At 48.9% G+C, this 15,141-nt stretch overlaps 1 protein-coding gene across 1 annotated transcript in view; it reads left to right on the top strand.

The window, feature by feature from the left end:
• The first annotated feature begins 3,231 nt into the window (after window positions 1-3,231).
• LOC132835331 (polyunsaturated fatty acid lipoxygenase ALOX15B-like) overlaps window positions 3,232-15,141 on the top strand; it is a 56,167-nt gene continuing 44,257 nt past the window's right edge. The window contains exons 1-4 of the mRNA XM_060854775.1: window positions 3,232-3,441; window positions 4,610-4,814; window positions 7,616-7,697; window positions 8,173-8,295. Coding sequence (XP_060710758.1) covers window positions 3,286-3,441; window positions 4,610-4,814; window positions 7,616-7,697; window positions 8,173-8,295 — 566 coding nt within the window. The 5' untranslated portion in view covers window positions 3,232-3,285. The remainder of the gene's footprint in view (window positions 3,442-4,609; window positions 4,815-7,615; window positions 7,698-8,172; window positions 8,296-15,141) is intronic.

Genomic DNA, 15,141 nt, shown 5'->3' with positions numbered 1-15,141 from the left:
AGAGACTGACCACAAAACCTACAAGGATATAAAGATGTGCGCTCTTCTGCCAAGGCTTAATCCAGTCAGTATTGCCTACATCAAATTGAACAATGTAGTGCACCATGGAACTTTGTTGCTGTTTGTGTTCCTGCCCCAGTAAAGGGAACAAGTGTTACATTCGTCATTTTTTGTATAAAGCATCTAATTGCTGTGCACCATCTTCTACAATATTTTAATGAAAGGAGATTGTTACTTATGTACTCTCACTATAGTTCACCTAACCTCCTTTAATGAGAAAGCCTGTTGTTTTATTGGGTGTTTTTTTTTTAACAATGTTAACTCCTCCCTTGCAGCAGTTTAGGATCTATATTATCTTCATCGACTTAGAATCATAGTCATAGAGATGTACAGCACGGAAACAGACCCTTCGGTCCAACCTGTCCATGCCGACCAGATATCCCAACCCAATCTAGTCCCACCTGCCAGCACCCGGCCCATATCCCTCCAAACCCTTCCTATTCATATACCCATCCAAATGCCTCTTAAATGTTGCAATTGTACCAGCCTCCACCACATCCTCTGGCAGCTCGTTCCATACACGTACCACCCTCTGCATGAAAAAGTTGCCCCTTCGGGCTCTTTTGTATCTTTCCCCTCTCACCCTAAACCTATGCCCTCTAGTTCTGGACTCCCCGATCCCAGGGAAAAGACTTTGTCTATTTATCCTATCCACGCCCCTTATAATTTTGTAAACCTCTATAAGGTCACCCCTCAGTCTCTGACGCTCCAGGGAAAACAGCCCCAGCCAGTTCAGCCTCTCCCTGTAGCTCAGATCCTCCAACCCTGGCAGCATCCTTGTAAATCTTTTCTGAACCCTTTCAAGTTCCACAACATCTTTCCGATAGGAAGGAGACCAGAATTGCACGCAATATTCCAACAGTGGCCTAACCAATGTCCTGTACAGCTGCAACATGACCTCCCAACTCCTGACCAATAAAGAAAAGCATACCAAATGCCTTCTTCACTATCCTATCTACCTGTGACTCCACTTTCAAGGAGCTATGAACCTGCACTCCAAGGTCTCTTTGTTCAGCAACACTCCCTAAGACCTTACCATTAAGTGTATAAGTCCTGCTATGATTTGCTTTCCCAAAATGCAGCACCTCGCATTTATCTGAATTAAACTCCATCTGACACTTCTCAGCCCATTGGCCCATCTGGTCCAGATCCTGTTGTAATCTGAGGTAACCCTCTTCGCTGCCCACTACACCTCCAATTTTGGTGTCATCTGCAAACTTACTAACTCCTCTTATGATCACATTCAAATCATTTATGTAAATGCCAAAAGGTAGAGGGCCCAGCACCAATCCTTGTGGCACTCCACTGGTCACAGGCCTCCAGTCTGAAAAACAACCCTCCACCACCACCCTCTGTCTTCTACCTTTGAGCCAGTTCTGTATCCAAATGGCTAGTTTTCCCTGTATTCCATGAGATCTAACCTTGCTAACCAGTCTCCAATGGGGAACATTGTCGAACGCCTCACTGATGTCCATATAGATCACATCTACCACTCTGCCCTCATCAATCCTCTTTGTTACTTCATCAAAAAACTCAATCAAGTTTCTGAGACGTGATTTCCCAAGTGCAAAGCCATGTTGATTATCCCGAAACTCAATTACATCCAGAAATTACGGGTGACACGGTGGCTCAGTGGTTAGCACTGCTGCCTCACAGCGCCAGAGACCCGGGTTCAATTCCCGCCTCAGGCATCTGACTGTGTGAGTTTGCACATTCTCCCCGTGTCTGCGTGGGTTTCCTCTGGGTGCTCCGGTTTCCTCCCACACTCGAAAGGTATGCGGGTCAGGTGAATTGGCCATGCTAAATTGCCCATAGTGTTAGGTAAGGGGTAAAAGTACGGGTCTGGGTGGGTTGCGCTTCGGTGGGTCGGTGTGGACTTGTTGGGCCGAAGGCCCTGTTTCCACACTGTAAGGAATCTAATCTAATCTAACTAAAAACTGAAAGAACTGGGAAGCTGTGACTCAGAAACAACAAAATGAATTGTTGGAAAAGCTCAGCAGGTCTGGCAGCAACTGACATCAGAAACGTTTCTGAGACAGACACTCAATTTGAAATGTTAACTCTGATTTCTCTCCACAGACACTGCCAGACCCGCTGAGCTTTTCCAGCAATTTCTGCTTTTATTACAGCCAGAGATGGCTGGATTCTAGGACACAGGGCGGAATACTTTCCTGTGTTCATAGTTAGGTAGGACTTGAACCCAATCCTTTGGTTTGAAGATAGCGACACAGCCAATAATTCATCCAGACCTCAGTTTCAGCTTCTCATTATCTCTTCCCTGTAGTAGTGACTGCCTTCAGTTTTCCAAATACTGGCCGGGGACTGTATGTTGCTGCACATGCAATTTATTTTTTTAAATTAATAATTCTTCCATTTTATTCTGAGCAACGGTTTTGTTTTGACGTTCTGAAGAAGGGTCAGTGACCCTGCTTTCCCGCCACAGATGTGCAGGTTAGGGTGGGTTGGCCAAGCTAAATTGCCCTTAGTGTCCAGCGATGTGTATGTTAGGTGCATTAGTCAGGGGAGAAAGTGAGGTCTGCAGATGCTGGAGATCAGAGCTGAAAATGTGTTGCTGGAAAAGCGCAGTAGGTCAGGCAGCATCCAAGGAGCAGGAGAATCGACGTTTCGGGCATAAGCCCTCATTCCTGATGAAGGGCTTATGCCTGAACCATCGAATCTCCTGTTCCTTGGATGCTGCCTGACCTACTGCGCTTTTCCAGCAACACATTTTCAGCATTAGTCAGGGGTAAATGCAGAGATATGGAGATTGAGTTTGGGTGGGATACTATTCGGAGGGTTGGTATGGACTTGTTGGGCTGAAGGGCCTGTTTCCACACTGTGGGGATCCTATGATTCCCTGATGCTGGCGGACCTGCTGAGTTTCTGATTTTGTTATTGATTTTGTTTTAAGTTGTACTTACACCCACCTCGTTCCTTTCCTGACCAGTTTTAATCTTCAGGCTCACATCATTTCTATTTAATCCCCCATTTATATAGTTCATTGAAATTGAGATTGGAGATTTGAGTGAATGAACATGTTTATAGTTATTCGTACAATTGCGAGACCCGTCTGTACTTGCCATACTTTCTGTGTTGTGGATTTGTCAAACATGGGCTAATTTGAATACTAACCAAGCCCTCCCCCTTGACATGAAACTGCACCTCCCCTGATTAAAGCAGAAGCCTCTGTCCCCTTCCAGGCTCCTCTGGTCCTGTCCCAGCAGCATGTCTGTCCAGTATGAAGTCTCTCTGGTCACTGGGGATTTCCCCAAAGCTGGAACCATCGATAGAATCTTTGTGACCCTGGTGGGTTCCCGGGGTAACTCGGAAAAAGTCCGGGTGGGACTGGCCTGGATGGTGGACAAGATACGGAAAGGCAGTGTAAGTACAGGGGGGAGAGGACATGCAGGCAGGGGACGTGGCGAGGGTGTGGGGGGGGGTTGGAAACTAGTGAATGTTAAGCAGCACCACCCCAACTGCCCCCACACCAAAGCTGGCTTCTGTATCTCCAGGAGCTGAGAGACCGGAGGCAGACATCGGTTTGCAAACGAGCCCAGCTCTCTCAGGTCACCCAGCCCGTGTCTCTCTGAGGGGGGTGGGGGGGGGGGGGTTGTACCTGTCTGTCTGAGCTGGGTGGTGGGGGGGTGGCAGGAGGATTTCAGGTCGGCTTGGGGGTCCCAGAGGGAATGCATGGAGTTGGGGGGTATGTTGGTAACAGCATTATACAGTGTAGCTCCCAAAACAGTGGAGGGCACAGACTCAATGCTGTGGGAATGTGGGAGCAGTGGGCTTAATGCCCCCCCGACTCTGGATCAGAGGGGTACTGGGAGACCACAACAGGTCAGGCAGAGAGCCTTATTCCTGATGAAGGACTTTTGCCCGAAACGTCGATTTTCCTGCTCCTCGGATGCTGCCTGACCTGCTGTGCTTTTCCAGCACCATACTTTCAACTCTGATCTCCAGCATCTGCAGTCCTCACTTTCTCCTCTCTGTTTATCTCTCTCTTTCTCACGGGTCTCTGTCTCTCCTTCTCTGTCTGTCTGTCTCTCTCCCTCCCTCCCTCTCTCTCCGTCTGTGTGTCTCTCTCACTTGTCTCTGTCTGTTTGTCTGAATTCTCTCTCTGCCTGCCCCATCTCTCTCTCTCTCTCTCTCTCACTTGTCTCTGTCTCAAAGTCTGTATGTGTGTGTGTCTGTGTGTGTGTGTCTGTGTATGTGTCTGTGTGTGCGTCTCTGTATGTGTGTGTATGTGTATGTGTCTGTGTGTCTGTGTATGTGCATGTGTGTCAGTGTGTGCGTGTGCCTGTGTATGTATGTGTGTCTGTGTGTGTGCGTTTGTCTCTCTCTCTCTCTCCTTCCACAGCTGATACCTGCTGGGTTTATCCTGTAGACAGGCAGGAGGCTGGCAGAACCCAGTGAGCCAGGAGGAGGCAAAGTCAATGTTTCGGGTGTAACCTTTAGTCAGTTATGTCTGTATTTGGTTTCAGAGCATCTACAGTGTCTTGCTTTTAACTTGAGAGCTGGTCATCGCTGACATTTGCTATGTTCACAGGTCAGGACAATAAAAATTCAGTGTGGGAATGACCTGGGTGAGATATTGCTGGTGAGATTATATAAAGACAAACATACTCTGCTCCCTGAAGATAGTTGGCATTGTCAGTATGTCACTGTCAAAGCGCCCAATCAGAAAGTCTACAATTTCCCCTGTTATTCCTGGCTGGAAGATGAGAACACTCTGGATATCATTGAAGGAACAGGTAGGATTGTGGTTTGACAGTTTCCTGTCCTAGTCATGGGAAGGCTGTGTCTGAAACATAGCTGCTGTTGCGGTGTTTGGACATTATCCCCTCACCCCTTCTCTCCACCAACCCTAACCTCCCCCCGCCAGTTCCAGATGTGGGAGGCTGCTGCATTACTCATTGGGAGTTAAATGTGATCTTGCACACTGTTGAGCCAATGCCAACCCAACTCAAATTTGTTTAGATTGAAGCAGTGAACAGATGGTTTGCGAATGGGCAGGAACATGCAGCAGCTTTGTTTGGAATCTCACTGATAATTCCTTATAAAGGATAATGTGTGCTGTCCAAATTCACCCTCAAAGCCAGTGATTTTCACAAACAAACCAAATATACTGGAAATTGAGTCCGCTCAGGGGGAGGTGGGTGGATCGGGTAAAGTGCGTGTCATTTCAGTGTAACCATTTACTTGATGCTCTTTTTAGTAAAACGCAAGAATGGGGAGCAGGAGGAGGCCGTTCAGCCCATCGAGCCTCCTTCATTTTTCAATGAGATACCAACTGGTGATAACCACCATTTCCAATGTCCTTCCATCTCCCCAAATCCCATTTCCCCTGGAAACTAAAGGTCTGTCAGTCTCCACCTAAAACAGATTCCACAGCCCAGCCCTGGAACGCGGATGTAATGTTCCTGGAAAAAAACAGAGGTTAGGAATGTAAACTGGGACGGGTTTTGATAGGAAGATGAATGGACCTTATGTTATTTTGATTTTTAAAAATGTTGTCCAAGGACAAAGACTTTTGTTTGGGGGGGGGCATGGGGAATGGGGTGTGGAGGTAGGGAGAGAGTTCGAGTCTTCCCCTCCCTTCTCCCTCTCCTCCCACCCACCCCACCACAAGGGGAGAGGGTCCGATGGAGAGAACCTGCAATGTTTTTAATTCACCAGCATTTATTGCACATCCCAAATGGCCTCAGGGGGCAGTTAGGGATCAACCCCATTGCTGTGGGTCTGGAGTCACATATGGACCCAGACTGGGGAAGGATGGCACGTTCCTTTCCTAAAGGACCCAGATAGGGTTCTCCCACAAATCAATTCATGGCCATAATTAGACCCTTAATTCCAGATATTTTATTGAATACAAGGTCCAGTTAGCAGGATTTGAACCTGGGACCCCAGAACGTCAGCTGTGCTTCTGAATTAATAATCCCCTCGGTCATTGTTGAACTGCCTAGGTTTTAGGATTGAAGGGAATCGGACCCTGGTCTGTGGAGTCTCGCCCTGGTATTCAAACCATATCCGCCCCTGGGGCTGTCCGTCACCGCCCCCCCCACCCCCCTGACTGATATCTCACTCTGAGGAGTGCGACTACATCCAGGAACTTCAGTTAGAGTCAGGCCAGAGCTACATTAAATATCACACACAGAAAACATACCCTTTATACACCCATCGGTGAGTGGTGAGGATGGGAGGGGGTCTGTGTGGGTGGGGATGGGGGTCAGTGAGGGTGGGGATGGGGGTCAGTGAGGGTGGGGTTGGGGGTCAGTGTGGGTGGGGTTGGGGGTGTGTGAGGGTGGGGATGGGGGTCAGTGAGGGTGGGGATGGGGGTCAGTAAGGGTGGGGTTGGGGGTGAGTGAGGGTGGGGATGGGGGTGAGTGAGGGTGGGGATGGGGGTGAGTGAGGGTGGGGATGGGGGTCAGTGAGGGTGGGGTTGGGGGTCAGTGAGAGTGGGGTTGGGGGTCAGTGAGGGTGGGGTTGGGGGTCAGTGAGAGTGGGGATGGGAGGCAGTGAGGGTGGGGGTGAGTGAGGGTGGGGATGGGGGTCTGTGGGGGGATAGGGGTCTGTGAGGGTGGGGATGGGGTGAGTGAGGGTGGGGATGGGGGTCCGTGAGGGTGGGGATGGGGTGAGTGAGGGTGGGGATGCAGGTCTGTGTGGGTGGGGATGGGAGTGAGTGAGGGTGGGGGTGGGGTCTGCGAGGGTGGGGATGGGGGTGAGTCAGGAAGAAGGGCTCATGCCTGAAACGTCGATTCTCCTGCTCCTTGGATGCTGCCTGACCTGCTACGCTTTTCCAGCAACACATTCAGCTCCCACACTGGATCGAAGTCCTGTCTGAGGCAGACTGGAGAGATGTAACCTCACGGTGTAAACTGTGTGTGTGCCCTGGGCTGGGTGCAGGCCGAGCGTCTCTCACTGTGTTTTCACTCACAGTCTGGAGAAGATTGCTGGGGGGGGGTTGGTGGGTGGGGGGCAGGTGGTGTTGGTGGGAGGGGGGCAGGCGGTGTTGGTGGGAGGGGGGCAGGCGGTGTTGGTGGGAGGGGGGCAGGCGGTGTTGTTGGGAGGGGTGCAGGCGGTGTTGGTGGGTGGGGTGCAGGCGGTGTTGGTGGGTGGGGGGCAGGCGGTGTTGGTGGGAGGGGGGCAGGCGGTGTTGTTGGGAGGGGGGCAGGCGGTGTTGGTGGGAGGGGGGAAGGCGGTGTTGTTGGGTTGGGGAAGGTGTTGTTGGGAGGGGGGCAGGCGGTGTTGGTGGGAGGGGGGCAGGCGGTGTTGTTGGGTTGGGGAAGGTGTTGGTGGGAGGGGGGCAGGCGGTGTTGGTGGGAGGGGGGCAGGCGGTGTTGGTGGGAGGGGGGCAGGCGGTGTTGTTGGGTTGGGGAAGGTGTTGGCTGATTGGCAAAACAGCCATCGAGTGTCAAACTTGTCAGGCACAGAGCCAGGGAGAATCAAAACCTAAATCCCATCTCCCTTTGAAGTGTGATTGTGGGAGAAAGTGATTGTGAGAGAATGTGATTGTGCTGCAGTTCTGTGTTTTTTTATTATGGTTCTCACCCAGCTCGCAGAAAGGCTGAGTATCGATCAACCGTCCTTGAGCAGCACTGGGTCGATGAGTTACAGAGACGGCAGAAAGCCTATCAGTGAGTATTGTAGCTCGTATCTCAGTGTTAGAATAAGAAGAAATGTTGGCACAAAATAATAAAATCACTGCCTTCAAACTGATCTATTTGGGGCCCTGTCCCTCTCCTTGGAGTGAGGACTGTTGAGGGAGCTTTGCTTTTAATTTTAAAAAAAGAGGGAGTTTTATTCTGTATCTGGCCCTGTGCTGTCCCTGTCCTGGGGTATATTTGATGGAGGATTGTATAGAGGGAGTTTTATTCTGTATCTGGCCCTGTGCTGTCCCTGTCCCGGGGTGTATTTGATGGAGGATTGTATAGAGGGAGGTTTACCCTGCGTCTCACCCTGCGATGTCCCTTCTAAGTATTTTGTTTGCTGCTGACAGAGTGCTATCTCTGAAAGCTGTCCCATTCTCTGATCGAACAACTCCCAACAATGAATTGTATCATGACAGCAGAAATGTTGATTTGACCTACCCCAGTGAAAAATGTCTTTCAGGTGGAGCACCTATGCACCAGGAATCCCCAGATGCATTAAGGCAGAAAGCAGCGATGACTTACCGAAAGATGCACAGTTTACTCTGGACCGCAAAGTGCACATTGCCTTTAACATTGATTCTGCGTATGTAATACCTCAATGTCACCCATTTACACCATATTAAATCAATTGCTTACAAATGAGTGATGAAGCATTCATAAAATCAGAGATGTACAGCAGGGAAACAGGCCCCTCAGCCCAACTCATTCATGCCAGACATCCTGAAATTAATTGAGTCCCATTTGCCAGTGCATTGCCCATATCCCTCTAAATCCTTTCTATTCATGTCCCCATCCAGATGCCTTTTAACAGTTGCAATTGTACCAGCCTCCACCACATCCTCTGGCAGCTCATTCCATACACGCAAAGTTGCCCCTGAGGTCCCTTTTATATCTTTCCCCTCTCACCCTAAACCTATGCCCTCTAGTTCTGGACTCCCCCACCCCAGAGAAAAGACCTTGTCCCTATCCATGCCCCTCATGATTTTATAAAGTCACCCCTCAGCCTCCGACGCTCCAGGGAAAACAGCCCCAGCCTGTTCAGTCTCTCCCTGTAGCTCAGACCCTCCAACCCTGGCAACATCCTTGTAAATCCTTTCTGAACCCTTTCAAGTTTCACAACATCTTTCCGATAGGAAGGAGACCAGAATTGCATGCAATATTCCAACAGTGGCCTAACCAATGTCCTGTACAGCCGCAACATGACCTCCCAACTCCTGTACTCAATACTCTGACCAATAAAGGCAAGCATACCAAACTATCCTATCTGATGCTACAGCCTCCTATCTTGAACTGTATGGTTTGGGCTCCCCCTATCCCTAGGTGGGAATGTTTGTGGGAAATGTCTCCTCCAGTTACAAGTAAAGGAGTTAAATGTACACATGGGGCTGATCTATTAACAGTTTGAACTCCACGTTCCCATCTACCACTCCCCCCACCGCCCAAGAACCTTCAATTCCCTGCCTTTAAAAACACCACTTCCCCCCCCCTCCCCCACCTCCATGATCTGCTGGGGAAGAAAGTTACAAAGTTGTACAACCCCATAAAACAATTTCTCTGAAGCTCCATCTATAAAGGACAACCCCTAATTTTGAAACAGTGCATTCCTTGTTCTACACTGACCCACAAAGAGGTGACATCTTTCCAAAATCAATGTGGTCAAAATATCCAGAATCTTATACTCTCCAATCACCTCGTTCTTCACTCCCTAAACTCCAGTCAAAACTGGCCCAGGCTGCTGAACATTTCCTTAGAAACCACTCTGCTCATTAAGGTATCAATCCAGCAAATCTCCTCTGAACCACCTCCAATCCAACCTTCCTCGATATGAACTTTCCTAATCAGTTGCTGGACCTGGACACTGACCTTTGATGACTCATGCAGCAAGACCAGACCCTTCTGGAGCTGAGAGTTCTGCAATCTCTCTCCATTTAAATCCAGCTAAAAGGGTCAGGTTCACACATTCCCACAGTATACTCCATCTGTCAAAGTGACATCCCCCTCACTCAGTTGCCCAGGTTCCTTCGCATACTCACTGTAACTTATTTGCAAGTTCCTTCCCTCCCTATCTTCCGTTATCACTTAAGTTTAGTTGCACTGCCTTTGGCGCCCACACCCAAGAGATTGCTGCAATGTATCCCTGTGGCACTCGATATGAAAATGCCTTATTTATTAGCTAACCACTCCTCTGTCCATACACTCTGTTTTCTGTTAGATAACCACTCCTCTGTCCATACACTCTGTTTTCTGTTAGATAACTAGCCCTGTCCATACACTGTTTTCTGTTAGATAACCACCCCCTGTTCATACACTGTTTTCTGTTAGCTAACCACCCCCTGTCATACACTGTTTTCTGTTAGCTAACCACCCCCCTGTCCATACACTGTTTTCTGTTAGATAACTAGCCCTGTCCATACACTGTTTTCTGTTAGATAACCACCCCCTGTTCATACACTGTTTTCTGTTAGCTAACCACCCCCTGTCCATACACTGTTTTCTGTTAGATAACCACCCCCTGTCCATACACTGTTTTCTGTTAGATAACCACCCCCCTGTCCATACACTGTTTTCTGTTAGATAACCACCCCCCTGTCCATACACTGTTTTCTGTTAGATAACCACTCCTCTGTCCATACACACTGTTTTCTGTTAGCTAACCACCCCTCTGTACATGCACTCTGTTTTCTGTTAGATAATCATTCCCCTGTCAATGCTAAAATGTTGAACGCTACACCATGAGTTATTATTTTAGATGGTAATCTTTGATGTGTAACCTTTGTTAAAAACCTTTTTATGGAATATTCCCATTATCCACATTTTTAATTTCCTCCAAAGAGCTCTCTAATAATTGAGTCAAACATGATTTCCTTTTCACAAAACGTTGCTCACTCTGTCTGGTTTTCTAAGTGCTCTGCTGTAAACTTTGTTTGAAAAATGGATTCGCATATTCTCCTGATGACAAATGTTAAACCAACTGGATTCGGTTCTGGATTCACTGTTTAGAATATTGTGGCTGGTGAACCTTACATCAGCGAAAGAAAAATTAATGGAGAATATTCTTCGGGACAGGATTAATTCACAATTTGGGAAAATATGGGTTTCTTAGCGATAGGCAGCAATATCAATGGCTGGGAATATACCCATCTGACTCCTGGATCCCCTTAGGATAGGAAGCTGCTATCCTTACCTGGACTGGCTTATATGTGACTCCAGACCCACAGCAATGCGGGTGACTCTTAACTGCCCTCTGGGCAACTAGGGATGGGCAAATTCACTGCCCTAACCTGCGATGCCCAAGTCCAGTGAGTCAATTTTTGAAAAGAGTGGACGTCTGTCTGTTCCCGAACATACACAGTGCAGTGACATTAAATTCAGCTCAATGTCCTCAGCTCCTGCCCCATGATCCCTGACCCTTCACCCCTCTCCATGGTCACTGTCTCATGCCAAAACAGTTTGTAGCCTCAATGACCTTTTGACTGTGAGATCGATTTCCAAGCTCCCCACCTCAACAGAACACTGAGGGCAGTAATCTTACACAACTCCAGCCTTTGGTCAGATAATAGCCTGCAGACCTCACCCCCTCCTTTCAGTAACCTAGACGCCAATACACCAATGGTCTCCAAATCACCGACCAACATTCCAGTCGCTCGAAACGTCAGGTCATTGAAAGCTCTGGTCCTTGCTCTCAAACTGTCATCTACTCCTCCTGCACACATCACCTCCCACCTCATTCACCCAAATCTATTCCCGCTCTGTCTCTGTAACCCCCTCCAGCTCCTACACCCCTCCCTATCTCTGTAACCCCCTCCAGCTCCTACACCCCTCCCTGTCTCTGTAAACCCCTCCAGCCCCTACACCCCTCCCTATCTCTGTAACCCCCTCCAGCTCCTACACCCCTCCCTGTCTCTGTAAACCCCTCCAGCTCCTACACCCCTCCCTGTCTCTGTAACCCCCTCCAGCTCCTACACCCCTCCCTGTCTCTGTAAACCCCTCCAGCTCCTACACCCCTCCCTGTCTCTGTAACCCCCTCCAGCTCCTACACCCCTCCCTGTCTCTGTAACCCTCTCCAGCTCCTACACCCCCACTCTATCTCTGTAAACCCCTCCAGCCCATACACCCCCACCCTATCGCTGTCACCCCCTCCAGCCCCTCCCTATCTCTGTAACCTCCTCCAGCCCCTACACCCCCTCCCTATCTCTGTAACCTCCTCCTGTCCCTACACCCCCTTCCTATCTCTGTAACCCTCTCCAGCTCCTACACCCCCACCCTATCTCTGTAAACCCCTCCAGCCCATACACCCCCACCCTATCGCTGTCACCCCCTCCAGCCCCTACACCCCCTCCCTATCTCTGTAACCTCCTCCTGTCCCTACACCCCCTCCCTATCTCTGTAACCCCATCCAGCCTCTACACCTCCTCTCTATCTCTGTAACCCCCACCAGCCACACACCCCCTCCCTATCTCTGTCACCCCCTCCCTATCTCTGTCACCCCCTTCAGCCCCTACATCCCCTCCCTATCTCTGTCACCCCCTCCCTATCTCTGTCACCCCCTCCTCCCCCTCCCTATCTCTGTAAACCCCTCCAGCCCCTACACCCCTCCCTATCTCTGTAACCCTCTTCCTATCTCTGTCACCCCCTCCCTATCTCTGTCACCCACTCTGGAACATCACTCTCTGGCTGTACCTCTATAGTAGGCCAGAGCCCGAAACTCCCTCCCTCAACCTCCTCCTGGGACAATCTTTAAAACCTACTTGTTTCTCAGTGGTTTGAAGGGCTTAGAACATAGAACATAGAAGGATACAGCGCAGTACAGGCCCTTCGGCCCTCGATGTTGCGCCGACCGAATCCTACCTAACCTATACTAGCCCAATAACTTCCAAATGCCTATCCAATGCCCGCTTAAATGACCATAAAGAAGGAGAGTTCACCACTGATACGGGCAGGGCATTCCATGAACTCACAACCCGCTGTGTGAAGAATCTACCCCTAACATCTGTCCTATACCTACCACCCCTTAATTTAAAGCTATGTCCCCTAGTAACACCTGACTCCATTAGCGGTAAAAGGTTCTTAGTATCTACCCTATCTAAACCCCTAATCATCTTATACACTTCTATCAGATCTCCCCTAAACCTTCTCTTCTCCAATGAGAACAGCCCCAAGTGCCTCAGCCTTTCCTCATAAGATTTTCCTACCATTCCAGGCAACATCCTGGTAAACCTCCTCTGCACTCGTTCTAAAGCTTCCACATCCTTCCTATAGTATGGCGACCAAAACTGCACACAATACTCCAGATGAGGCCTCACCAGAGTCTTATACAACTGCAACATGACCTCAGGACTCCGGAACTCAATTCCTCTGCCAATAAAGCCCAGTACACCATATGCCTTCCTCACAGCACTATTTACCTGGGTGGCAACTTTCAGAGATCTGTGTACATGGACACCAAGATCCCTCTGCTCATCCACACTACCAAGTAGCCTACCATTAGCCCAGTAATCCATCATCTTGTTATTCCTACCAAAGTGAACGACTTCACACTTAGCTACATTGAATTCCATTTGCCACATTTCCGCCCAGCTCTGCAACTTATCTATATCCCGCTGTAACCTACCACTTCCTTCCTCACTATCCACAACTCCACCGACTTTTGTGTCATCCGCAAACTTGCTTACCCAGCTTTCAAGTCCTTCCTCTAGATCATTTATAAAAATAACGAAAAGCAATGGTCCCAAAACAGATCCTTGTGGTACACCGCTAGTAACTGCGCTCCAAGATGAACATAATCCATCAACTACTACCCTCTGTCTCCTTCCAGCCAGCCAATTCCTAATCCAAACCTCTAATGTATCCTCAATGCCATACCTCCGTAGTTTTAGCATTAGCCTACCATGGGGAACCTTATCGAACGCCTTACTAAAATCCATATACACAACATCTACTGCTTTACCCTCATCCACTTCCTTAGTCACCTTCTCAAAGAACTCAATAAGGTTTGTGAGGCACGACCTGCCCTTCACAAAACCATGCTGGCTATCCCTGATCACGTTATTCCTACCCAGATGTTCATAAATCTTATCCCTTACCATTCTCTCTAAGACTTTGCCCACCACTGAAGTCAGACTCACTGGCCTATAGTTACTAGGGCTATCCCTACTCCCTTTCTTGAACAATGGGACCACATTCGCTATCCTCCAGTCCTCTGGTACTATTCCCGTTGACAATGACGACATAAAAATCCAGGCCAATGGCTCTGCTATCTCCTCCCGAGCTTCCCATAGGATCCTGGGGTAAATGCCATCAGGCCCAGGAGACTTATCTATATTCATCCTTTCCAATATTCCCAAAACCTCTTCCCTGCATATTTCCAGGGCATCCATTCTAATTATTTGTGATTCCATATTCACATCAGCAACAGTGTCCTGTTCCTGAGTGAATACTGATGAAAAGTACTGATTTAATGTCTCTCCAATCTCCTCCGCCTCCACACACAACTTCCCACTACTATCCTTGACTGGACCGATACCTACCCTAGTCATCCTTTTATTCTTGACATACCTATAGAAAGCCTTTGGGTTTTCCCTAATCCTACCAGCTAAAGACTTTTCATGTCCCCTTCTCGCTTCTCTTAGCTCCCTCTTTAGCTCCTTCCTGGCTACCTTATAACTCTCAATCGCCCCTACTGAACCTTCACGCCTCATCTTTACATATGCCACCTTCTTCCCTTTCACAAGGGACTCCAATTCCTTACTAAACCACGGCTGCCTCACAAGGCCCTTTACACCATGCCTGACTGGTACATACCTATCGAGGACACTCAGTAGCTGCTCCTTGAACAATCCCCACATCTCATTAGTGTTCTTCTCTTGAAGCCTGTTTTTCCAATCCACACATCCTAAGTCATGCCTCACTGCATCATAATTTCCCTGCCCCCAGCTATAGCTCTTGCCCTGCGGCGCACGATTATCCCTCTCCATCACTAAAGTAAAAGTCACCAAGTTGTGGTCACTGTCCCCGAAGTGCTCACCTACCTCCAAGTCTAACACCTGGCCTGGTTCATTACCTAGAACCAAATCCAATATAGCCTCCCCTCTTGTTGGCCTGTCGACATATTGTGTCAGGAAACCCTCCTGCACACATTGTACAAACACCGACCCATCTAATGAACTCGAGCTATAGCTCTCCCAGTCAATATCTGGGAAGTTAAAGTCCCCCATAACAACCACCCTGCTACCTTCACTCTTTTCCTGAATCATCCTCGCAATATTATCCTCTACTTCTCTAGGACTATTAGGAGGCCTGTAGAAAACACCTAACAGGGTGACCTCACCTTTCCTATTTCTAACCTCAGCCCAAACTACCTCAGATGGCAAGTCCTCTTCCATCGTCCATTCCACTGCTGTGATACTATCTTTGACAAGTAATGCCACGC

This window comes from Hemiscyllium ocellatum, chromosome 44, assembly GCF_020745735.1.
Source record: "Hemiscyllium ocellatum isolate sHemOce1 chromosome 44, sHemOce1.pat.X.cur, whole genome shotgun sequence".
Taxonomy (NCBI): Eukaryota; Metazoa; Chordata; class Chondrichthyes; order Orectolobiformes; family Hemiscylliidae; genus Hemiscyllium; species Hemiscyllium ocellatum.
This window is presented reverse-complemented; position numbering and strand designations above follow the sequence as displayed.